This window comes from Portunus trituberculatus, chromosome 17, assembly GCF_017591435.1.
Source record: "Portunus trituberculatus isolate SZX2019 chromosome 17, ASM1759143v1, whole genome shotgun sequence".
Lineage (NCBI taxonomy): Eukaryota > Metazoa > Arthropoda > Malacostraca > Decapoda > Portunidae > Portunus > Portunus trituberculatus.
In genome coordinates, this window is record NC_059271.1 from 10439220 (window position 1) to 10466719 (window position 27500).

Here is a 27500-nt window from a genome sequence, read left to right on the forward strand (position 1 = left end):
ATTGAAGACATGAAATAGTCAGAGGGAGGAGGAGAGGCAGGAACAAGCCCAGAATCACCCAAGGTGGAGGTGTTAGCAAAGGTTTCAGAGAAGAGTTCAACTTTAGAGACAGAAGAGATGGCAGTGGTGCCATCAGGATGAAATAAAGGAGGGGAAGATGAAGAAGTGACGTTATTGGAGATGTTTTTGGCCAGATGCCAGAAGTCTCGAGGGGAGTTAGAGTTTGAAAGATTTTCACATTTTCTAGTTATGAAGTAGTGACTGGCAAGGTGAAGAACAGATTTGGCATAATTCCTGGCAGAAATATAAAGTGCGTGACATTCAGGAGATGGAAGGCTCAAGTACCTTTTGTGGGCAACCTCTCTGTCATGTGTACGAGTAGCACGAGAACAGGCTGTGTTAAGGTTTAGAAAGTTTAGGTTGAGAATGAGGAATGTACGCCTCCATGCCAGACACTATCACATTTGTTATGCGTTCAGCACAAAGAGATGGGCCTCTGATATTGAAACAGTAATCATTCTAGGGAAAATCAACATAATACCTCCTTAGGTCCCTCCAACTGGCAGAGGCACAATGCCAGAAGCACCTCAGCTTTGGGGGATCCTAAGGAGGAATTGAAGAAATAGGACAAGATACAGAAATGAGATTATGCTCGGAGAAGCCCAACGGAGATGATAGCGTAACAGCATAAACAGAAGGATTAGAGGTAAAGAAGAGATAACAAATTTTGGGCGTTTCTTCAAGACGGTCAGGAATACGAGTAGGGTGTTGCACCAGTTGCTCTAGATCATGGAGGATAGCAAAGTCAAAGGTTAGTTCACCAGAAAAGTCCGTAAAGGGAGAGAAAAGCCAAAGCTGGTGGTGAACATTGAAATCTCCAAGGATGGAGATCCCCGCGAAAGGGTAGAGGGACAGAATGTGCTCCATTTTGGAAGTTAAGTAGTCAAAGAAGTTACTATAGTCAAAGGAGTTAGGCGAGAGATAGACAGCACAGATTAATGTAGTTAGAGAGTGACTGTTGAGTCTAGGCCAGATGGTGGGAAACTGAAGATTCAAGACCATGGGCAAGAGAGCAGTTTAATTTGTTGCGCACATAGACGCAACATCCACCTTTGAAACGAAAATGAGAATAAAGAAAGTAGAAGGGAACAGAGAAAGGGCTACTGTCAGTTGCCTCAGACAGCTGTGTTTCGGTGAGGAAAAGAAGATGAGGTTTAGTAGAGGATAGGTAGTGTTCCACAGATCGAAAATTAGATATAAGCCCACGAATGTTGCAGAAGTTAATGAAGGCAAAGTCGAGGGATGTGTCAAGGCATTTGGGGTCGTTATCAGGAGAGGATATTTCTGGTCCCCTCCTCAGAAAGGGACTCCTAGGCTGGGTTTGGAGTCGCCATTTTGAATTTTGAATTTTAAGTGAAGGGTGTGTGTGTGTGGTAAGTGCATGTGGTTTTATGAGAAGTAGGAGAATTGTCTACTATAGGATTTGCGACGTTTAGGCCTGATGGTTTTTCACAGGTTCTCTTATTTTCTCATAATCTAAGATACTATGTACTGCTACTACTACTACTACTACTACTACTACTACTACTACAGTTGCTGCTCCTGCTGCCACTGCTGCTATTGGTACTGATACTGCTACTGTTGCTGTTTTGTTTTCATGCAAGAGGGATAACTGGTCAAGGGCAACAAATAATATGGAAAAAAATGCCCAATGAGTTGCCACTTCACTTAAAAGACACGAGTTAACCAAAATTCAGGGACAATTATCTTGAGACCTCCCTCTTAAAAATAGTCAAGTCGTAGGAAGATGGAAATACAGAAGCAGGTATGGAGTTCAAGCATATACCAGAGAAAGGTATGAATGATTGAGAGTACTGGTTAACTCTTGCATTACAGAGTTGGATAGAACAGGGATGAGAGGAAGAAGAAAGCCTTGTACAGCGAGGCCGCAGTAGGAGGGGAGGCATGTAGTTAGGAAGATCAGTAGAGCAGTTAGCATAAAGATAGCGATAAAAGATAGAAAGAGATGCAACATTTCGGCGGTGAGAAAGAGGCTGAAGACAGTAAGTCAAAGCAGGGGAGGTGATGAGACGAAAAGCTTTTGATTCCACCCTATCTAATAAAATTGTGTGAGTGGAATCCCCCAAACATGCTGCTGCTGCTCCTGCTGCTGCTGCTCCTGCTGCTCCTGCTGCTGCTGCTGCTGCTGCTGCTGCTGCTGCTGCTGCTACTACTACTACTACTACTACTACTACTACTACTACTACTACTACTACTACTACTACTACTACTACTACTACTACTACCAACAACATCAACACCATCCTCATATAACCAGCTCATAATCCGCTCTTCTTTGCTCCAGCTTCCGGCGGTCCGTGTGATGGGTACAGGTGTGAGTACGGCGGGGAGTGTGTGGAGCGGTACAGCCAGGCAGAGTGTGAGTGCCCGGAGTGTCGTGGCGAGTACCGTCCCGTATGTGGGTCTGACCGGCGCACCTACCATAGCCCCTGTCTCCTCGCCCGCCACGCCTGCCGCTCCAGGACCCACGTGGACCTCCTGCACCAAGGCCCATGTGGTGAGTTCCTGACGGTGGACTGAATGGATCAGGGGATGGTGGAAAGAGGAGTGTTTTGGTTATGGATGTTTTTTTATTGTGTTTTATTGATGTGATTGCTTTGAGTTTTTTTTTTTTTTTTTTTTGGCGGCTGATTGGATTTGTGTTTTGTATGCATGTGTTTTTAGGTGAAATGTGTGTGTGTGTGTGTGTGTGTGTGTGTGTGTGTGTGTGTGTGTGTGTGTGTGTGTGTGTGTGTGTGTGTGTGTGTATGCGCTCGTGTGTGTGTGTGTGTATGCGCTCGTGTGTGTGTGTGTGTGTGTGTGTGTGTGTGTGTGTATGCGCTCGTTTGTGTGTGTATGCGCTCGTGTGTGTGTGTGTGTGTGTGTGTGTGTGTGTGTGTGTGTGTGTGTGTGTGTGTGTGTGTGTGAGTGGGTGTGCTTCTGTGTCCATCTGTTTTGGTGTTTCTCCCTTTACTTTATCATTTTCAACATGATTAACGAAATTTCAGAGGAAAAACAAAATTCTTGCTGAGTGTCAACATGGCTGCAAGCAAACTAAAGTCAACTCGAGACAACATTACTTCAGTTTTATGACAAAAACTTATTAACAAACGTCTTCATAACCAATATTAGGTAGAGTATGAAGAATAGTGAAGGACTTTTGACTCATCGGACCACTGAATGTTGCTAAGGAAACCAAATCAGGAGAGGAAAACTGGAGCACCACTTCAAACATCCAATTACTTGTCAGATAGGACACGAACAGTATATTGCAGTAATGGCTATTTCTTTGTTGCCATTGAAGAGGATCCATCTTAGGTTCAATTTCTTTCATGAAACATATGAGTGACTTTGTAAATGGTGTTAATTGTTTTTTGTCTTCTGCTTGTTTTTTTCTATGTTTTTATTATTTGATAAATACAATAGCTTTCTTTATGGAGGAATATCCATACCTAATAGATGACACTTTAGAAAGATTTACGGGTATATATTCTATGCAAATATTAGATTCTCTCCCCCCCTCTCTCTCTCTCTCTCTCTCTCTCTCTCTCTCTCTCTCTCTCTCTCTCTCTCTCTCTCTCTCTCTCTCTCTCTCTCTCTCTCTCTCTCTTTCAGTACCTCTTCTGTCTTTCATCATATGCCCTCGTATTCTCTCCACCATCTCTACACAAAACTCCTCCTCTATCACCACCACCACTCCTGTCTCTCCTCCCCTTCCTTCCTTCCTCCTCCCTTCCACTCTCCTTTCTTCCAAAGGTTCAGATATTTCCTCCACGCTTCCTCTCGTCCTTGTGTTTGTCTTTGTACTTGTTCCGCAGTCTCCTCCTTCGAGAAAGTTAAGAGGCTGAAACGCGAAATCTCTCTTTCTCACTTTCCTTACGATTTTTCTCCCTCTGTCAAATACGATAGAGTGATTGAAGATGTTAACTTTTCCCTTGCGTCCGTTTTTTTTTTTATTTCTTTCCTTTTTATTCTTTACTTCGTCTTTTTAGGGTAATTTTGGTGTCTTTCATATTTTTTTCATTTTCATTCTTAACTCCTACAACTTCTTCACTTTCTTCTCTTCTTTCTATTTCTTCTTTTTCTTTTTCTTCTTTTCTATTTCTTCTTATTTTCTCTTTTTTTCTTCTTATTATGGGATTATTATTATTATTATTTTTTTTATTATTATTATTATTATTATTATTATTATTATTATTTATCGTTATTATTATTACTGTTATTATCATTATTTTCATTGTTATTATTGTTTTCTTTTCTTTCTTTTTCTCTCTTCTTCTTTTCTTTTTCTTCTTCTTTTCTTCTTCTTCTTCTCCTCCTTCTTCTCCTTCTCCTCCTTCTCCTTCTCCTTCTCCTTCTCCTTCTCCTTCTTCTCCTTCTCCTCCTCTTCCTCCTCCTCCTCCTCCTCCTCCTCCTCCTCCTCCTCCTCCTCCTCCTCCTTTGTTTGTCACCTTGCTGATCTCCTCCCGTGTGGACGTGTGGAAGTTCGCTGTGACCTCTGTTCTGGCTTGTGTTTACCGGACTTGAGCTGACCTGAGCTGACCTCCGTATTGCTAAGTGTTGTCGCAAATTTACTCTGTGTTGTTTATTTTCTGTACTTTGAAACTTACTTCCACTGTCTAGATATTCAGAGTCACTTACATAAAACACACCCTCACACACATCCACCAGTGATACACACACTCTTCACAGGATTGTAACCAGATAGGCTTATCTGTCTTTCCAACTGTTCATCTGTTACTCATAAGTGTTGTCTTCTAACCCGTTTTTTTTTTACCTTTCAGCAGTGTTTTTATTTGCCTCGTAACTTTAGTAAATTGCCAATTATGTGTGTGTAACCCTAAATTTCCAACCGTCACCGACCAGGTGCGCGTGATCTAACTTTAACCCTTAACTCGACCCTTTTCCTACCTGCATTAATCCCTAAATTACTCGAGTCTCGGTACAGTCACAGTTTTTCAGTGTCTTTGTTTTTGTATCGTTTTGTTTTGGGTTTTCACAATGCCTAAGGCCACCCGTTACACGTGTTCGGGCTGTGGAAATGCTTTCGTTCTTGAGCTGTTTCTTGAGCAAAATTGTAAACTTTGTTGTGTATTTTGCAACTCTCAGGCAAATGCATTGGCCGAAATCAAGGAACTGAAGGATGAAGTAGCGCGTCTGAAAGACGAACTACATGAGGTCAGGAAATTAGTGCAGGATGGTAAAGCCGTCAAAGTCGCTAATGTAAATCAGGAGGAGAGCAGGTTAGATGACTCAGCAGATATAGACGACTGCTTTCAAATTGTTAGGAACGGTAGAACGGCCAATGCTCAGACTACAGACAGCGCCACTGTGACATTACAAAATAGGTTTGATGCGTTGCAAGAGGAGACTGAACCCGAACCGGATGTAATTCTGGTTGGGGATAGTCTTGTTAGCGGCCAGGGTAACGAGTTTTGTCGAGGCAAGCCAAATAGGAAACATAAATGTTACCCAGGTCGTAAGGTTACGGATATCACGGAAAGAGTTGACTACTTAGTGGAAAACTCTACGGAGGACACATTATTCGTTACAGTTGTTGGCACGAATAACCTCCACCGTGACACTGCAACTGACATCGTAGATAGATATCGGGGCATGATGAGGGAATTTGCCGAAAGGAAACGCAAGGTAGCAATGTGTGGCATCATTGCCCAATATGATGTCAGACCTGACATGTTTAGAAAGATGTCAGTTGTAAATCGGCAGGTAGAGGTGCTCACTAGGCAGGAAGAAATATATTTCTTTGATTTGTGGTACCACTTCTGTTCAGACAGAACTTTGTATGCTCATGATGGCTTACACCTTAACTGTGTGGGGAAAGCGAGGTTAGGTAGAGTTTTAGGTGAATGTTTAGCTGACATACCTCGCCCCCCAAAGATAGGACAAGAGAGCACAGCTGAGGAGGACACAGATAGAGTAGCCAGTGACGAAGTAGTTGCCAATGTAACTGACAACGACCAAACAGCTCCCGAAACAGAGGAACAACCTAGCGTAGATAGGCAGGAAGAGACAGGAGAGTCGTCATCGGTGCCAGTGACAAACGAGCAAGAAACACAAGAGGAGGATTTTCACTAAGCGAATCGCGTAACGGACCAGCTGAAAAGCATAAGAAAACCTTGAAAGGCCTAACCTTATTTTACACAAATGCTAGAAGTATAATTAAAAAGAGATGAACTCGTAGCATATGCAAGGTCGGAAAATCCTGATATAATAAGTATAACAGAGACATGGCTGAACACCTGTGATAAACACTTAATCTCCGAGGCTAACATTCCTGGCTACAATATGTTTATTAATTGTAGAATAAACAAAAGAGGAGGTGGAGTAATGATGTATATAAGAAATAGCATAAGTGCCATTGAAATCAATAAAGAAAACAGATCAGCCTACGAATCGGTATATGTCAAACTGAAAATAAATAAAAAACACATAATAGTCGCGACTATATACCGCCCTCCTAAAATGACGCCTGATAATGACGAAATATTATATAACGAAATTGAAACAATACTGAAAACAAAACGTCCATTATATGTGGAGATTTTAACCTACCACACATTAACTGGAAAATTTTAACATCCGATAACGAGGGATCCAGATTACTCAACGTGGTGAGAAAGTTATACCTTTCTCAATTTGTAAGAGAACCCACACTAACATCTTAGATATCATATTAGCCTCAGACGCTGATTTGATAAATACCTGTGAAGTGGGTGAAGTTTTAGCTAACAGCGATCATAAAATTATACGATGTAATATTAACTGCGAGGTAGACATAAAAGAAAACGCACTTTTAGTCCCAAACTATAAGAAAGGTAACACGCTAAGACTTAAATTAGAATTACAAAGAATTAATTGGCAAACAGTCTTCGCAAACAAAGACATGGAGCAGATGTGTTCAGCCTTTACTAACATTCTCCTTGAAACAGAAAGTAAATGGATTCCACAAGTTAGAAAACGAATAAATAGCACAAAAAATCCCCAATGGATGACACACACTATAAAACACATCATCGCCAGGAAAAGAGCTTATATGTTAAATATAAACGAACTAAATCTGATACCGATTACAGCAATTATATTACCACCAAAAGATGTTGCGAGAGAGAGATAAGGAAGTCGAAGCGCAATCTCGAAATGAATATATAAAGGCAAGCAAAAACAAATCCTAAAAAGTTTTTCCAATACATTGGTATTAAAAAGACTGTCAGAGAAAAAATTAGGCCTATAAAAGATAATAATAACACACTTGTGAGTGATAGTAAAGCCATGGCAACAATCGTAAATAACTTTTTTTCACAGCGTGTTTATCACAGAAGACTTTTCGACTTTGCCAACCGCGATCAACATGTATAGAGGATCTGAAAATGAAAAGCTGATAATAGACGAAATTAGCGAAGACGATATAGCCAAATACCTGCGCAACCTTGACCCCAGTAAGAGTACAGAGGCTGATAGATTATCAAAGAGGCTAATAAGAGAATGTCAAGAACAGCTGGTGTTACCTCTTGAATTACTTTATAATAGATCGTTGCAGGAAAGAAAAGTAATGTCACGCCAATATTCAAGAAGGGCAACAAAAGAGATGCTGGTAATTATAGGCCCATCAGTCTCACCTCGGTAGTTATAAAAATTCTAGAAAAAATAATTAGAGACAAAATTATTTCCTTTCTAGACAGCCACAAATTGATATTAGACTCACAACATGGTTTCAGAAACAACAGATCATGCCGAACGAATCTCCTAGAATTTTTCAATGACATATTCTCTAATTATGATGACCGAGCTCCATCTGACATAATTTATCTTGACTTAAGGAAAGCTTTTGATACAGTCCTACACAAACGTCTCTTAATTAAATTGAAAGCCCTCAATATGGGAGAGTAGTTGTGTTGATGGATTGATAGTTGGCTAACTAATAGAAAGCAAAGAGTTGTTATTAACGGAGAAGCTTCCAACTGGCTTCAAGTTACGAGTGGTGTTCCCCAGGGTTCAGTTTTTGGTCCATTACTTTTTTGATATACATAAATGACTTAGACTGCGGCATCGTATCAAAAATATCAAAATTCGCAGACGACACTAAACTAGGTAGCAAAGTATGCACAAGAGACGATTGTGATGCCATCCAGCGGGATTTAGACAACCTTAGTAGCTGGAGCGATAAATGGCTATTAAATTTTAATGCAGATAAGTGCAAAGTAATGCACATCGGCCTAAACAATGTGAAAAATAATTACAAATTACATGGACGTAACTTAATTAAAGTCACTGAAGAAAAGGACCTGGGAGTACTCATAACAAATGACTTAAAATGTGCTGCACAGTGTTCGGCCGCTAGTCGTAAAGCTAACACTGTTTTAGGATTTATCGCGCGTAATTTTGATTATAAAACACCTGAAGTCATAACGCGTCTTTATACATCATTAGTGAGACCACATTTGGAATACGCGGTTCAGTTCTGGTCTCCATGTTATCAAAAGACATTAATAAATTAGAGAGCGTTCAAAGACGAGCAACGAAACTAATCCCCGGAATACGTGGCCTGTCATATGAAGAACGTCTCAAAAGACTAGATATGTTCTCCCTCAGAGATCGTCGCATCCGAGGTGACCTCATTCAAACGTTTAAAATACTTAAATATAGATAAGATCGACTATGAAAATCTTTTTGAGCTTTCGCAATCAGTAACGAGAAATAACGGCTTGAAGCTTAAAGGACAGCGATTTAATACTGATTTGCGAAGAAACTTTTTTAACGTAAGAATAGTTGAACACTGGAACAAGCTGCCAGCGTCCGTCGTCCAAGTTAACACGGTAACTACGTTCAAAAGTAAATTAGACAAGTTTTATAAAGAAAATGGTTTCCGATATTTTTTTTTTTTTTTTTAGCGATAGTACTAGTTACGCTAGATATCTCTTTTTCTTAGCGATAGTAGTAGTTACATTAATACTCTCTTTTTTTTTCCCATCTTTCCTGTGTAAATTTCCCCGATTGTCCTTCTCAGCAATCGGGGTGTATTTTTCGTCTTATTTCTTGCCGGGTGACGCCGGAGGGAGTGGTGGGTGGGGAGGAGCTTCATCTGTTCTATCCTTACCTCCTACTAAGTATGTAGCTTCTGTAGTTTAGTAAACGAGTGACCTCGTTATAGGTCGCAAGGCCTCCTGTCACTCGTCTTTCCTGTGTATTCCTCCTCCTCCTCCTTATTTTTCTCCATCATTGGTAAAAATTTCGACTTTTTTAATTTTCAGCAGCAGACTTGTATGTACATTTTTTTTTAATCTCCTTTTAAATTTCTTTCCTGCCTCCTCTTTGCCTTGCTTTGTTTTACTTTTCTCCTCAGAGTTACTCGCCGGTTTGTTTAAGCTGGCCAAGTTAATTTTCTATCTCCTGAGGTTAAAGAAAGGAAGAAAAAAAATCCACCGTCATTTCGGCTTCAAAACTTCCTTCTTTTTGATGCTAGAAGTTTTTGTTGACTCTCTCTCTCTCTCTCTCTCTCTCTCTCTCTCTCTCTCTCTCTCTCTCTCTCTCTCTCTCTCTCTCTCTCTCTCTCTCTCTTATTATATTAGGGTTGCCAAATGGCTATATTTCTCAGTCTCATTATAACCAAGTTACTGATTACCTCCTCCTCCTCCTCCTCCTCCTCCTCCTCCTCCTCCTCCTCCTCCTCCTCCTCCTCCACATTCATTCCTACAAGATACGCAAACAAAATTCGAAATAAACACAGTAGCAAAAATAGCGAAATATCGTTATGTTCTTACTCTTACTGTTATGGTTGTGAATGTGTGTGTGTGTGTGTGTGTGTGTGTGTGTGTCGTTGTGTACATGTTTCAGTCCTTTGTTCACGCCCCTTCTATGCTCCCTTGTTCTTCCCCCCTTCCCCGTTTCACCTGTACCTACAGCGGAACCTCTCCACCCCCCAATCAGCGGCTACCCGCCACGCACGTAACCTTTAATTTATGACGCAAGGACACACACATCCACACGCCTAATTACCTTAAAATTAATAACACGCAGGGAGTCAAAACACACACACACACACACACACACACACACACACACACACACACACACACACACACACACACACACACACACACACAAAACTGTAGCTTTTCACATTTTCGTATAAAAATCTACATATAAAAACGAGTAGGAGTAAAGTGGATAGCAATCATAAAACCTAGAAATAAACAAAGGTTTCACAAAAATAATCATAGATTAGACCACAGCAGATTATTTCAGTAAGTGTAAACCACAACTAAATTCATACGTGAATACAGGTTTTAAAAACTAAATAAACACAAGAAAAATCTATTAGAACTTTCTCCTTTAATCAACGACTCTCTGCACTCTCTCCCCTACCGCCTCTCACTCTAAGATGCGTGCAAGGATGTGGAGTGCGGGCAGGTTGGCGTTTGTAGGGTGGATGCTGAAGGTGTTGGCCGCTGTTCCTGCCCCACCAATTGCTCGCAGGTGAGTATAAAAACATTTTAGACTCGATATCCTCAAAAAATATCCATCCTTATCTGTAGAACTTTTAACAGGTTTTAGCGGAAGACATTATGAGTCATTAGTCTTTTCCAGATTTAAGAAAGAAAAAGAGTTCTATTTTTTGTATGTGTATTCGACATCTTTATAGAGCATTTAATTGTTTGTTTTTGTATTATATACATTGAAACTAAGTATTGATAATCCAGGTCGCAAAAGCATAAGCTATTATAGGACCTAAAAATTATTCCTGAAAAGATTAATAGCATGCAAGAGAGAGTCCACCAATCGAAACTACGAATATACACAAACGTATTATTCAAACATAGTTAAATAATTTTTTAAAAAATCAAGAAAAGCAAAAATGATACTATGATAGGTGCAAAATCTCAGGAGTAAGTACAGTCTTTCAGAAGATTGGCATGTGTTGCAGCTAAGTGTCAGGCCTCCTAAATTAGAGGCAAGTTGTTGGATGCGTAACGAACAGGTGTGGCGAATTAAGTATAGTGTGTCAGTGAAGAATGATAGTTTTTGAGATAAAACAAAACTTATTAGTGAGGTAAATTGATGGTTAGATTATCTTATGGAGGAGATAATGCCTGTTTGTCAAACGAGAGAGACATAGCAAAGGAGGAAGTATTAGCAAGAGAGAGAGAGAGAGAGAGAGAGAGAGAGAGAGAGAGAGAGAGAGAGAGAGAGAGAGAGAGAGACAGACAGACAGACAGACAGACAGACAGACAGACAGAAAAACAAAGAGCAAAGAATGAAGAGTTTGCGTGTGAATAGGAGACCGATTGTCATTGAGAGAGAGAGAGAGAGAGAGAGAGAGAGAGAGAGAGAGAGAGAGAGAGAGAGATTATGCTAATGAGGTATATAATTATGACATCATGATTAACAGAGATGTATAATATTGTAAAGTTAGTTGGGAAATATCAATATGACAACGAAAGAAAACTGAGTTAAGAGACAGACATGTAAGGGTTTGTGTGTGTGTGTGTGTGTGTGTGTGTGTGTGTGTGTGTGTGTGTGTGTGTGTGTGTGTGTGTGTGTGTGTGTAAAGAGGAGTTGAAAAGATTGGACCTGAGAAAAAGTCTTAACTCAGGGTTCACAGGTAACTTCCAATCAGAAAAAAAAGATTATTTCAAGCTTCTTTTTGTAAACATAACTAATGTGCTACGTGTTTAACCCCTTCAGTACCATTTAGTGAATTTATATAACTCCAGAAACTTATGTGCAGATTGAAACAGTGAAGGCTCTTGCCATTAATCTTCTGTCCTCCATACACCCTTCCTAATGTCAATAAAAACGCCAAATCTCAAAACTCGAGGTAAAAAGACGCCCCAGTTATGAAGAGGTTAAGGAGAAAAATAAGGGTCATTAGCAGAGGTGTGTATTGTATCGCCACCCATACAAAAGACCAGCCGTAAATCAAACAAAGCTGATCATCTACTTTGTGTGCAAAACTAGAAACTGACCACACCGAAAGGAAAAAAAAAGTGGATTTATAATTTTGTGAACCTTTACGAATTATAGAAGTGTTCTTAAGTAAAATGTGTTGCCTTGGCTGTAGAACGAACCAGTGAATGCAATAAGTTACATGCATGCCTCCTCATCTGGAAAGAAAAGAATAACTGCCTTTACCGTAAGATAAAACAGGCCATTTATTTATTTATCTATTTCCGTCAACAGCGGCAGAATGTAGTGAGCTTGTAATTGATACAGATACGTTTATACAAGTGTTTCTGCCATACCCCAGTAAATATATTGAAGGAAGCAAATACCATACAACAAACTGAAGGCAATAATTTCAGATAGTTCGGATCTCCTTTGGCCTTTTGTTTAACTTTCCACTGCGAGGCACTGTAACATATTGGACACACATAAAAAAAAAAAATTATATTTATTTATTTTTATTTTTATTTTTATTTTTTTATTTATTTATCTTTTTTTTTTCGCGTGTCCAGTATGTTACAGTGACTCGCAGGGGAAGGTTAAACAAGAAACCAAAGGAGACCCAAACTATCTGAAATTATTACCCAAAAAACAGACTTCCACTATCTTGAGTTTCCTGGGCCACAAGAGTATTCAAGAGTTCAGTATAGACTTACGTGACACAAAGGATGAATGACAGAATTATGTGATTATGAAAATTTTGTGTAACAGTCAAAGAGATAATAATGGTCGTAGTAAATTGGTTGTTAGATGTTATTTTAAATGATATTATTATTTTTATTATTGTTATTGTTTATTATTATTATTATTATTATTATTATTATTATTATTATTATTATTATTATTATTAGCATTATTAGCATTAGCTTTATTATTACTTCTATTACCATACCATTATTATTATTTTTCTTATTATTATTGTTATTATTATTATTATAATTATCATTATTATTATTGTTTTTATCATTATTGACATTGTTATTATTATTATTTTTATTATTATTATTATTATTATTATTATCATCATTGTTATTGTTATTAATATTGTTGATCTTATTATTAATAATAATAGTATTGATTTTATTCACAACATAATAAGTTGAATTAATAATAAACAACTGGGGGAGGACTAGTGACCAGCAAACGACCGTGGTGGCGAAGGTGCTGTCCTCAATATTCATATGACTTTTTTTCTTAGTTTTGATTACTCCTATTGTATCATACATGAATGACACAATCTCTCTCTCTCTCTCTCTCTCTCTCTCTCTCTCTCTCTCTCTCTCTCTCTCTCTCTCTCTCTCTCTCTCTCTCTCTCTCTCTCTCTCTCTCTCTCTCTCTCTCTCTCTCTCTCGCAACTGTTAAGGCACGCAAATAATTTGCTGCTTTATATCTCATCTCGGAAATTATTAAGCTGAGTCCTAATTACAGAATTATAAACCACTCGTGACTGACGTGATTCTGGTGAGCCCGCTTTTTGTGTTCCAGCTACAAATAGAGGAGCTGTGTTCATATTTCTCTTGTAATGTCAGAGTATGGTAATCGACCGAAACGAACTGCAAGGCTAAGAAAGTGATTCTCTCTCCCTGGGTCCATCTTCTCTCTTTCCTTCCTTTCCTCTCACTTTTCTCCTTTCTATTTTCCTTTCCTCCTTCACTCATTATTTTTCATTTAACTTCTACCTATTCTTTGAATTACATTACATACCCATCATCTTTTTCTCTTCCTATTTCTTTCTCATCACTCTTTCTCATTCTCTTATCCCATGCATCTTACTGTTATCTTTTTTTCTTTTTTACGTAGGGAAGAGGGCCAGCCAAGGCCAAGTTAGAAAAAGGCCCACTTGAGCGCTGGCTCTTCAAAGAGTTCAAAAAGTGCCAAAACCGTCAGCCAGAATTAGGGAAGCAAATGCCTCGATACCTCCCTCTTAAAAGAAGACAAGTTGTAGGAATTCGGAAGTACAGATGCAGGGAGGGAGTTCCAGAGTTTACCAGTGAAAGGGATGAATGATTGAGCGTACTGGTTAACTCTTGCATTAGAGAGTTGGACAGAATAGGGATGAGAGGAAGAAGAAAGCCTTGTGCAGCGTGGCCGCAGGAGGAGGGAAGCATGCAGTTAGCAAGATCAGTAGAACAGTTACCATGAAAATAGCGATAAAATATAGAAAGGGATGCAACATTTCGGCGGTGAGAAAGAGACTGAAGACAGTTAGTCAGAGGAGGGAAGTTGATGAGACGAAGAGCTTTCGATTCCACCCTATCAAGCAAAGCTGTGTGACTGGAACCCCCCCAAACATGCGAAGAGTACTCCATACAGGGACGGATAAGGCCCTTATACAGAGTAAGCAGTTGGAGGGGCGGGAAAAACTGTCGGAAACGCCTCAGAACACCTAACTTCATAGAAGCTGTTTTAGCAAGAGATGAGATGTGAAGTTTCCAGTTAAGATTATGAGCAAAGGACATTGTGGAAGAGGGAGACAGTTGAGTGTCATTGAAGAAGAGGGGATAGTTGTCTGGAAGGTTGTGTCGAGTTGATAGATGGAGGAATTAAATTTTTGAGGCATTGAAAACTACTAGATTTTCTCTGCCCCAATCGGAAATCTTAGAAAGATCGGAAGTCAGGCGTTCCGTGGCGTCCTCGCGTGATCTGTTAATTTCCTGAAGGGTTTGACGTCTCTGAAAGAACGTGGAAAGATGTAGGGTGGTATCATCAGCGTAGGAGTGGATAGGGCAAGAAGTTTTGTTAAGAAGGTCATTAATGAATAATAGAAAGAGAGTGGGTGACAGGACAGAACCCTGAGGAACACCACTATTAATAGGTTTAGGAGAAGAACAGTAGCCGTCTACCACAGCAGCAATAGAGCGGTCGGAAAGGAAACTTGAGATAAAGTTGCAGAGAGAAGGATAGAAGCCGTAGGAGGGCAGTTTTGAAATCAAAGCTTTATGCCAGACTCTATCAAAAGCTTTTGATATGTCTAACGCAACAGCAAAAGTTTCACCGAAATCTCTAAAAGAGGATGACCAAGACTCAGTAAGGAAAGCCAGAAGATCACCAGTAGAGCGACTTTGACGGAAGCCATACTGGCGATCAGACAGAAGATTGTGAAGTGACAGATGTTTGAGAATCTTCCTATTCAGGATAGATTCAAAAACTTTAGACAAGCAAGAGATTAAAGCTATAGGACGGTAGTTTGAGGGGTTAGAACGGTCACCCATTTTAGGAACAAGCTGAATGTAGGCGAACTTCCAGTAGGAAGGAAAGGTAGAAGTCGATAGAACAATAGTAGGGCCCCCATCAGGTCCATAAGCCTTCCGAGGGTTTAGGCCAGCAAGGGCATGGAAAACATCATTACGAAGAATTTTGATTGTAGACATGAAATAGTCAGAGGGAGGAGGAGAGGGAGGGACAAGCCCAGAATCGTCCAAAGTGGAGTTGTGAGCAAAGGTTTGAGAAAAGAGTTCAGCTTTAGAGACAGAAGAGATGGCAGTGGTGCCATCAGGATGAAATAAAGGAGGGAAAGATGAAGAAGTGAAGTTATTTGAGATGTTTTTGGCTAGATGCCAGAAGTCACGAGGAGAGTTTGAGTTTGAAAGATTTTGACATTTCCTATTTATGAAAGAGTGTTTGGCAAGTTGAAGAACAGACTTGGCATGATTCCGGGCAGAGATATAAAGTGCATGAGATTCAGGAGATGGAAGGCTCAAGTACCCTTTGTGGGCAACCTCTCTATCATGTATAGCACGAGAACAGGCTGAGTTAAACCAAGGTTTAGAAGGTTTAGGTTGAGAAAAGAATGAGGAATGTACGCCTCCATGCCAGATACTAACACCTCTGTTATGCGTTCAGCACAAAGAGATGGGTCTCTGACACGGAAGCAATAATCATTCCAGGGAAAATCAGCATAATACCTCCTCAGGTCCCCCCAACTGGCAGAGGCAAAACGCCAGAGGCACCTTCGCTTTGGGGATCCTGCGGAGGGATTGGAAAAATAGGACAAGATACAGAAATGAGATTGTGATCGGAGGAGCCCAACGGAGATGAAAGGGTGACAGCATAAGCAGAAGGGTTAGAGGTGAGGAAGAGATCAAGAATGTTGGGCGTGTCTCCAAGACGGTCAGGAATAGGGTGTTGCACCAGTTGCTCTAGGTCATGGAGGATAGCAAAGTTGAAGGCTAGTTCACCAGGGTGGTCAGTGAAGGGAGAGGAAAGCCAAAGCTGGTGGTGAACATTGAAATCTCCAAGAATGGAAATCTCAGCGAAAGGGTAGAGGGACAGAATGTGCTCCACTTTAGAAGTTAAGTAGTCGAAGAAATTACTATAGTCAGAAGAGTTAGGGGAGAGATAAACAGCACAGATGAATTTAGTTTGAGAGTGACTGTTAAGTCGTAGCCAGATGGTGGAAAATTCGGAAGACTCAAGAGCGTGGGCACGAGAGCAAGTTAAGTCGTTGCGTACATAGACGCAACATCCAGCTTTGGAATGTAAATGAGAATAGAGAAAGTAGGAGGGAACAGAGAAGGGGCTACTGTCAGTTGCCTCAGACAGCTGTGTTTCGGTGAGGAAAAGAAGATGAGGTTTAGTAGAGGAGAGGTGGTGTTCCACAGATTGAAAATTAGATCTTCTTTTCTCTTCCTCTTTCCCTCCGTCCCTCCCTCACTCCCTCCCCATTCCTCCGCCAGGCTTTGGGCGGAGAGGTGTGTGGCAGCAACGGGGAGACCTACGCCTCGGAGTGCCACCTGCAGATCGCCGCCTGTACCAATCAGCGCCAACTGACGGCAGTGCACAAGGGAAGCTGCGGTCAGTATGAAGAAAAAATGTGAGGCAGTAGTGATTGTGGTGGTAATGGTGTTTGTGGTAGTGGTATTAGAGGTACATGTCGTTGTAGAATGTAAGTATGGTAAAATAGTAGTAGTAGTAGTAGTAGTAGTAGTAGTAGTAGTAGTAGTAGTAGTAGTAGTAGTAGTAGTAGTAGTAGTAGTAGTAGTAGTAGTAGCAGTAGTAGTAATAATAATAGTACTATTAGAAATGTGAAAAAGGGATAGCAGTACTAGTAAAAGTAGTAGCATTTGTAGTAAAGATTCTCCTCATTCGAACAATCTCTCGTATTTTCTTATTTTTACTCACCCAAAACATTACAGACCTGCAGCAGCTGTGTGGCTTGAGTTGAGAACGACTGTGGCTGTGCTTCAGGAAAGGAAAGGAAAGGGCATGGGATGTGTAGCTCTCGTAAACTGTGTTCTGTTTGTTTGTCACTGATTTTTTTTTTTTCTATTGAGAAGGATAGGTGGGAATGGGTAAATATATGTCTCCCAAGGATAACTACCTGTAGGTCTGACGGCTTCAAGGAGCTTTTCATTTTTTTTGTTTTCTGTTTGTGAAATTAGCTTACGTCATGATTTATTCCTCTAATAATAATGTAATTTAACAGAACTATATAGGTATGAGTGTCAGTGAATTATGCTTAACACTTGAAGATTAAAATACATGTACATGTACAGTGATTATTGTGATTTCAGTGATTCGCTCTTAAAACTTCCATATAAGTGATTAACTAGACATGTAAAGTGCAATCAAAGTCATCAAAAAGACTGTTTAATGTCTTATGTATAGCTAAGGTCTAACTGAAGATTAAAAAGAGGATGATCAGCATTTAGTTACAAAAAAATACAATGCTTGTAGATGACTTTTTACGGAATCCTTACTATCAAAGAAAGATGGTGGAGGGTTTTTTTCCCCATTATTGGTGAACTTACAACCTTTAGAAAGGCAGATTTAATTGCAAAAGACATTGCAGGAAGATTAACAATACATTACCGTGAAAACCTTACATATTAGTCAATTTTGCTAGAGAATTTTCAGTACGAGGACAGACATAAAATCTACCGCACAACCTTTAAGAGAAAAAGAATATGATAATGATATTCCAATGAGAATGATGACTCACTGCACCAAACAAGTACATCTTTTGCAGAGGAAGGTGAAGTTTGATAAGGTTGCTAGAGATTAAAACATGAAGTCCCAAAGGTGAGACTTAATTGAGATACAAAGCTAGAGTCTGGGTATGAAAAAATGATTAGATGAGTAGAAAGTGAGTCCCCAACTGTTGCAGGTAGACACGAGTACATTCGAAAACAGAGAGAAAGAGAGAGAGAGAGAGAGAGAGAGAGAGAGAGAGAGAGAGAGAGAGAGAGAGAGAGAGAGAAATTACTTGTGTTTGCTGGTTTGTTTGTTATCAGCTACGTTGTTTTTAATTTATTTCAATAACTATCTGCTATTTTACTTTTTACATATTTTTTAGGTATTGAATTACTTGACTAGGTAAGAATATGATCCTTTTATTATATCAAACCTCTCTCTTGTTTTCCTAACTTTCTATCTATCTTCTTTCAGTCTTTTTTCATTCGCTCATTCATTTTTTTCCTCTTAATGTCTTACACTTTTTTTTCTTAATTCTATGCAATTCAAATATAATTTCCTCTAATTTCCCTCCTTCTCTCCTCAGCTGATCAGTGTATTTTCCTTTCCCTCCTAGCTCGTAGTCCTATCCATCCGTCTCTTCCTTTCGCTGCATTGTTCAGTGTTTACCCACTCTTACCTATCCAGTCACTCTTCATATCCATTCTACTTCTCTTCCCTCCATCTTCACTATTTTATTGCTTATCCACCCTCACCGTATATCCATCCCTTCTCTTCGCGACATTCCCTCTCCTTCATTGTTTATCCATTCTCACCTCAGATCTGTGCAAGGACGTGTATTGCAAGTTTGGGGCGCGGTGTGAGGGCGGACGATGTATCTGCCCAACTGACTGCCCCGACAAGAAGGAACCAGTGTGTGGCTCTGACCGGATCACCTACAGTAATGAGTGTGTCATGAGGAAAGTGAGTCTCGCTGCTACGGGGTCTTTCTATAGCTTTAAGGGAAAGGGTATTATTTATTGTTTTTCAAAGAAGGAGCTTTATACATGCTTTATATGGGGCTTTTATTTATGGTTTCTTTGCTACGGGTCTCTTGCATTATTACTTTGATTTGTAGCTGGTTCGTGGATGTATATATTCATTGTTTATTTTGTTCTTTTTATTCACTTACGTAGCGTGTTGGCTTTTACTTATTTATTCAGTTATGGTTCATTCACTGCTATTCTCTCATCGTTTATATTTTGTCTTCCTGGATTATTTTCTGCATCCGAACATTCCTTTTAATCCATTGGTGTCCATTGCGTAGTGTCTGACTGCTAATTGTAATATTTGTATGACATTGTGTTGCACAGATTGCTTACGTGATTTAACATAATTGCTGAACTATTTACATCTATATACGAAATTTCTTCCTTCCTTGACGACGAAGAGTTGTGAGGTAATTTGACACTTTCTTTAAATGTCGGCGTTATTCTAGTTGTATGACTTTGCACATGAAAATGTACTTAAAACTTACAGTACTTTGTTGGGAGAGAGAGAGAGAGAGAGAGAGAGAGAGAGAGAGAGAGAGAGAGAGAGAGATCCACAAAAAAATATATATATATATATATATATATATATATATATATATATATATATATATATATATAGATAGATAGATAGATAGATAGATAGATATAGATATAGATATAGATATAGATATATATATATATATATATATATATATATATATATATATATATATATATATATATATATATATATATATATATATATATATATATATATATATATATATATATATATATATATATATATATATATATATATATATATATATATATAAAATGTCCTAGTCCCATGCTCTTTCATTAAAATGACTCTAGTGTAATAGATACGAATGTTATTGTGCGATGCTTTTAGGTACATATCAGATTTTTTCTCACCTTGCACAGGTGGCGTGCGAGAAGAACGAAGATCTGAATTATCTCTTCTTTGGAGAATGTAATGAGATTGGTGGCATCGTGACAGGTGAGAGTGTCACACACACACACACACACACACACACACACACACACACACACACACACACACACACACACACACACATATACACACACACATACACACACAAACACAAACTGCTCCCTAGCTTATTAGAGAAGGATTTGGTAGCGGTCAAAGTGGACATGAAATAAGCAGGTATTCAAAATCATATTGAATCAAACACTTTTCCAAATTTGGATATATTTAATGTAGATTGAAGAGGAAAACACAAGCTCGACTTAGCCACTGCATATTACAACTATGGATAAATATAACGAGTTAAGTAGAAACTTCATCCTCTTGTTTTCACTCCTTCATATCAGACGTTATCTACCCGACGCCCCTGCCTCCCGCAAGTCCAGAGGACCCGTGCCACACCCACACCTGCATCGCGGGGGCAGAGTGTCAGTCAGATGGGGACGGACGGGCTCGTTGTGTATGTGACATCTACTGCTCTCCGCCGCCCCGCTACGAGCCTGTGTGCGGCAGTGACATGGAGTTTTACGAGTCAGAGTGTCTCATGCGGCTACACGCTTGCAACATCCAAGTGCAGCTGTTTGTAATGCCAGTCCACGAGTGTGCCAGTAAGTGCCATTCCCTGGGAGCGCTAAGTGATGAGTACCAGAGTTGTGATGGCTGTATTCTGAGTTAGTGATGGTGGAATGCAGGAAAAGATGTAAAGGTGAAGATGCAAATAGTGTGATGGATAATGAAAGAATATCATGTTTTAAGATAAGAAGAACTTTGATTTTTTTCTTATATGGCTTCAAAGGAGTAGTGAATTGTGTTTTATTCCCTTTACAGCTGAGATTGTCATTGGATAACATTAAGAGCTCTGTGAAACATTTTTTTACATTAACGCAGAAAAAAATAAGAGATTGAAAAGTCTTCCTCTAGGCTCCAGAAATATTAAAGAATATAGTACCAAAAAAATATCGAAAATATCAATCATTGCAGAAGAAAATTTTGCTACATTTGAAGGTTTAGAGTTAATAGTGTATGCGTGTGTAATTGTTTATGGGAGAGGGAATTGTAAAAACAAGTAGAGCTGTGACATGAGGCGAATGTCAAAGCATTATAGAAGTTAGTACTGGATTTATGACTTGAATCTATCCCGCATTATTCAGTTGGCCTTTACGAAGTCCTGTAGCGTAATGAGCAGAAATGATGGAATTCTGAATTATTGGCGATAGCAAAATGTTAAACGTGTTCAGTGAAGTGACATGGGATTTCATTTCTTCATCTTTTTTTTTCTTTTTTTATCTCTTCTTTTCTTCTTCTTCTTCTTTTTCTTCTTCTTCTTCTTCTTCTTCTTCTTCTTCTTCTTCTTCTTCTTCTTCTTCTTCTTCTTCTTCTTCTCCTCCTCCTCCTCCTCCTCCTCCTCCTCCTTCTCCTTCTCCTCCTCCTCCTCCTCCTCCTCCTCCTCCTCCTCCTTCTGTCTGTTTTCTACGCTTACTATATCTTTCCCTCCTCCTCCTCCTCCTCCTCCTCCTCTTTCTGTCTGTTTTCTACGCTTACTATATCTTTCCCTCCTCCTCCTCCTCCTCCTCCTCCTCCTCCTGCAGCCTCACAACGATCCAGGGCTTGCAACGGGACTTCGCCGCTGAGCAACCCATCAACAGGCGAGGACCTTTTCTGCGGGGAGGGCGGCACCATCTGCCCACCCGGGACCTATTGCCACCGTGGCCACCACTTCGCCAAATGCTGCAGAGACTACTCCGTCCGTGTGGCGGGTAAGGAACACTGGCGACTTGATTTTTGTGCATGTTTTTCTCTGGTTTTATTTGTCACTTTAGCTTTTTGTTGTTCTTTGATTGCTCTTCTTTTTTGTGCGATGAGATGTGATGTTTTTTTTTTCTTCTATGCAGTTTTTGTATACTGTTTACGCATTTTTTTTTCTATTTCAAGCAATTTGGATTTTCTTCTGCTCTGGTTATTGTTCTATTGTTTTGTGCGTTCTTTCATTGATTTTCTTTTTTTTTTTTTTTTTTACTTTTTTATTATCATTTTTTATATCGTTTTATTTCCAAATTCCTCCGGGGGCTTATATTTTCTTTTTTTCTTTTTTGTAATTCATGTTTTTTTCCTTTCCCTCATTTGCTTTATTGCTTCGCTTATTCTTCTGTTTGTTTTCCTCCTTTTTTTTATTTTCATGATTTTTTTTCTTAATGATTTTTTTTTTTTCTTTTTCTGTCACTTCTTTGTCACGTCTTTTCCTTTTCTTTCCTTATCGGTTATTTTTTGCACCCTTTTATTTGACTTTTATATCAGAATTTTCTTTTATGTCCAGCTCTGTTTTTGTGTCTTTTTTTGGTAGATGTGTGTGTGTGTGTGTGTGTGTGTGTGTGTGTGTGTGTGTGTGTGTGTGTGTGTGTGTGTGTGTGTGTGTGTGTGTTTGTATGTGTGTGCGTGTTTGGAAATTGGTGTTTTATTTATCTTTTTTTGTGTGTGAACATTTTCTTTGCTGTATTTGTTTGTTGAGTGACTAGTTTTCATGCTGCACAATACTGGTTTTATATGTTTTTTCACTGTTTTGTCACTTTCTCGGTATTTTGATTAAATTTTTCATCGTCATTCACCATATTCTCTCTCTCTCTCTCTCTCTCTCTCTCTCTCTCTCTCTCTCTCTCTCTCTCTCTCTCTCTCTCTCTCTCTCTCTCTCTCTCACTACTATCCCCACCTTTCACTCACATCTAATAATACCTAACACTTTACTTCTACCACTTCTTTTCCCCAAACGACGCGAATACCCACCAACCAACCAACCAACCCCACCAATGCACCCACACGTCCTCTCCCCGCCCCTCACCCACTCCTCCACTCCCCATCGCGACGCCCCATCACCCCGATACCCCCCCCCCATAACAGTGATAGAGGCGCCAGAGCCGGACGACTGCCACCAGAGTGAATGGGGTTGCTGTGACGACGGGATGAATTTCGCTTCGGGTCCAGAGCGAGAAGGATGTCCCGAGTCCTGTCGTTGCCATAGATTAGGTGAGACCCGCTCCCTCCTTCTCTTCCAGACTCCCTCACGCCTCCCAAGGTTCCCCTAAGTTTTCCTCCATCCCTTCCTCCCTCCCTCCCTCCCTCCCTCCCTCCCTGAAGTTGTTAGCTCTCCCGCCAACCTGTTTTTTCTTCCTTCTTATTTCCTTATTCAGAAAAGCTTTTCTCTCTCACCACGACTGATTTCCAAAGCCACAGAGATGATTAGCGGGTATTTTCAAGAGTGTTTCCCCAGTTAATAATGTAGAAATCTTGTCACTCTGCCTCTACAACCTTAAAATTATCTTGGAAAAACTTGTGTAAAATCTAGACAAAGGCTTTCGAAATAGTGGAGGTGAAGAACAGAAGTGTTTATAAGAATACGAGCCTTAGTTAGTCTCCCGTTGCGTTCCGTCGCCTTTTGCTACTGTTTCATATCTTCGTTTATGTTGTGGTCGTTCTTCTTCATATGTGACTTGGTTTCCTTTTGTTTTATTTTCATTTGTTTCATCATTCCTGTGTGTGTGTGTGTGTGTGTGTGTGTGTGTGTGTGTGTGTGTGTGTGTGTGTGTGTGTGTGTTTCTGGTTATTGTTCTTCTTTGTTTCTCTTCTCTCTCATTTTCTTTTCATACCTCTTTATCTTACTCCTCTTCCTTTTCCTCCACCTCCTTTTCCTCCCTCTCCTCTTCCTCCTTTTTCTCCTCCTCCGTTTCCTACATTTTTCTCCTCCTCCTTTCCCTCCTGCTCCTCCTCCTCCTCCTCCTCCTCCTCCTCCTCCTCCTCCTCCTCCTCCTCCTCCTCCTCCTCCTTCCAACACCATCACCATCACCACCTCCATAAACCTTTATCATTCCTACAAGGTTGTTTATCATAAGCTTAAGAAGTTGTTTCTTTTTATTTATACTAAGAGCTAAAAGTAGTCCAGCATTTATCTATCTCAGGTGCTTAGTTTGTACATAATTACTCCAGTGAGCGTCAGGTGTGAGTTCCCATTTCTGTGTCTGTCACTCATTTTGTTTTCTTTCCTTTTTTTCACATTTGTAGCATTTAAATGTATTTCTGCTGCTGCTGCTGCAATTATTATTTTTTTTCTCTTCTTCCTTCTTCATCTTGTTATTCTTACTATTGTTCTCCTCCTCCTATTCCTCCTCCTCCTCCTCCTCCTTCTCCTCCTCTTCCTCCTCCTCCTCCTTCTCCTCCTCCTCCTCCTCCTCCTCCTCCTCCCACTGATGATAAATGATAAATGATGACGATGATGGTAATAATGATTATGATAACAATAATAATGATAATGAAAGTAATAATGTTACTACTACTACTACTACTTCTGCTGCTGCTGCTGCTGTTGCTACTATTACAACTGATACACTACTACTACTACTATAACTATTACTACTATTACTGCAACTACCGCTACTGCTGCTGCTACTAATACTCGTAATACCATCACTAACACTGGCATCACTGCAATCACCACCACGAAAGGCACCGCCATCGTTGTAACTAATATTCTAATTTGTTTGTATGATTATTGCTTGCACAAATTATCTTTGTTTTATTTTTATCATTTATTTACTTGAATTTTTCAATTCAATCATTTATTCATTTATGTGTCTAAGATACCCGCGTATATTTCATAATGAAAATCCAACATGTAACAGAAATACACGGTAAAAGTACGTATTTCCTCAGGAAATATGAGAGGCGAAGCTCTTTAAATTACTCGTTACAAACACTATTTATCGCTCACCCTTACTTTTCGTGATGGCTCATTCACTTCATCGTAATGTACAGTCAACCATAGTAAACTCCTTGCCGTTTCTGTGCTACATATTTAGTTAGTACCGACACCTGTCACCTTCAATCGTAGGCATTGAAACAACACACACATTTTTCCCCTCCCCACGCCTGAACTGCGCAAACATATTACTGTCGCAACGCAGTGGAGTGAGCAAATAATACAAGCTTCATTTGGGTAATTGCACCAGTGATTGCTCGCCGTATCATTGTCGGTGGCGTAATGGGCGGAGTCGTCACCGCCGTTCAGTCATCATCAGTAGTAATTTGTACGTCATAACTCATATCACTTTTCGCTCTTCACATGCCTTGCTTTGTTCACATTTTCCTTTGTGAACCTTTATAGCTTGCAGAGTGAGGGAAGGTGAGAAAGAGAGACGTATTACAGGCTAACCTTTTCTTGTATTTTTTTTCTTTCTCCCTTCTCAGTTCTTCCTTATTTTTTGTACCTTGTGAATAAATTTATGATTAGTAAAGGTAGACTAGAGATAAAAAAAAAGTATTATGAACTAACTTTCCTTTATTTTTTTTCCTCTTCACTCATCCTCTCCGTTCCTAAACTCATCCATCCTTCCAATAGCGAGGCAGGATGTGGCTGTGGTTCTGGATACGAGTGTGTTCCAAAGACAAAGATATACATATTTGAATTGACTTTTTTTCATACATTCTTCCTTTCCTTCCTTTTAGTAGGCATGGCGTGAAAATATGTGTCCAGGAAATATATATATGTGTATGTAAACTAACCTTTTTCCTACTTTTCTTTTCTATTACCCTTAAGTCTTCCCTATGCCTTTATCTATTCCTTCTATAACAAGCCAGTGTGTGTGTGTGTGTGTGTGTGTGTGTGTGTGTGTGTGTGTGTGTGTGTGTGTGTGTGTGTGTGTGTGTGTGTGTGTGTGTGTGTGTGTGTGTGTATTTGTGTGTGGGTGTGTGTGTCCTTTAGCAAGTGGTCCCCTGTCAATAACTCCCAGCAAAGGTCAAGGCACTCCACTCTCTCCACTCTCTCCCTCCTTACCAGCCACACCTTCCATCTCACTCTATCTAAGGCTCTTTCCTCCCTGTCCCTTTTGTCTTCCCGCCTCCAGACCATCTCATGCACCCTTCGCTGCCCTCACTCCTCTCACTCACCAGTCTCTCTCCCCTTTATTCCCGTACCGTCACTTTATAACACCTCATCTTCCTTTCCTTTTTTGTATTAGTGTTATTTAGTCTCTTTCTTACGGAGTTTTAGGTTTTTTAATCTTTCATTCAGTCAACCTTTCCTTCCTTTCTTTTCTCCATTTTACTTTCCTTATTGCATTTTTTGTCATTACCCTCTTTCCTTTTCCTACTTTCTTCATTCCTTCATTCATTTTTTATTCACTTCATTTATTGATTTCTATTCCATTCTCTTTTTTTAACTTCCTTTCTTCCATTCTCTTCTCCATATTTTCCTACCTTCTTTTCTCCCGTCGTTCCTCCCTTCCTTTCTCATATCCTTCTCCCATTCCCTCATCCTTTCCTCCATTCCTTCAACTTTTCTCTCATAACAGTTCAAGATTATCCTGTACTCAAAACAAAATAGTTATCCAAATAGTTTAGTCATTAATTATGAATCATCCACCCAAGAAATGTATACCTAGAATTTTTAAAAGAATATTATAATTCTTTACATATGAAGTATCTCTAAAATATTTCATTCAGTCAGTCATTTTTCATAGTATTTCGTTTTATTTTATTTTATCTATTTATTTTTTTTTTTCTGGATTTCTCTCTCCTGGAAGAACGTTTATGTTTTCCTCATTAACTTTTTATATGCGTTATTTTCTTCACAGCTTAAATATGTGCTCTTTTATTTCTTATTTTTATTATTATAGCTTTTGCTGAATATTTCATTTATGGTATTCTGCTGTGAGATATATAAACTCTCACTCTCTCTCTCTCTCTCTCTCTCTCTCTCTCTCTCTCTCTCTCTCTCTCTCTCTCTCTCTCTCTCTCTCTCTCTCTCTCTCTCTTTCACTCCTTGTTTAACCCCTTCAGTACTAGAACCATGAGTTTTGGGTATGATTAGACAATTTTATTAACATTAGGAAGGGTCTATGTAGGTCAGAAGAATAATGGCTAGAGTCTTCACTATCTGAATTTCCACATAAATTTATGAAGGTGTGTAAAATCGCCAGATAGTAAGTAGAATAAAAATGAAAACGCGTCATGGTACTGAAGGGGTTAAAACGATCGCTATGACCTAATTATACTACATCACATTATACGCTTAATATTTAGTGATGAAATTCATGTAATGCGACTCTTATCCATGTGTGTGTGTGTGTGTGTGTGTGTGTGTGTGTGTGTGTGTGTGTGTGTGTGTGTCCAGGGTCAATCCGGGAGCCGTGTGACGCAGTGACGGGCGTGTGCGAGTGTCGGCCTGGCGTGGGTGGCAAGAATTGTGACCGCTGCCTGCCGGGGTATTACGGCCTCAACAGAGTGAAGGAGGGCGCCATCGGATGCACGCGTGAGTATGCTGGTAGTAGTGTAGGCGGTACTAGTAACAGCGTTATTTGGTCAACTTTTATTTTATTTTCTGCGACCTTGGTTAGTGGAAATTTGAACAGATTTTTATTCTTTTCCTTTTTTTTATTCTGTTTGTTGATGCGCTAAAAATAAGAGATAATGAGGCCAAAAGTTGTTGCTGATCTTCTTATTGTTGCTTTTGAGAACATAAGCACATAACTGCAAGAAACCACCAGGTCAATACGAAGCAG

General features: G+C 39.6%; 1 protein-coding gene across 1 annotated transcript in view; it reads left to right on the forward strand.

Moving 5' to 3' along the window:
* LOC123505059 (agrin-like) overlaps nt 1–27500 on the forward strand; it is a 336722-nt gene that overhangs the window by 258529 nt on the left and 50693 nt on the right. Inside the window, 9 exon segments of the mRNA XM_045256087.1 lie at nt 2366–2578; nt 10460–10554; nt 16698–16815; nt 18755–18897; nt 19890–19965; nt 20304–20564; nt 21546–21713; nt 22849–22974; nt 27113–27250. Of these exon segments, the coding sequence (XP_045112022.1) occupies nt 2366–2578; nt 10460–10554; nt 16698–16815; nt 18755–18897; nt 19890–19965; nt 20304–20564; nt 21546–21713; nt 22849–22974; nt 27113–27250 (1338 nt within the window).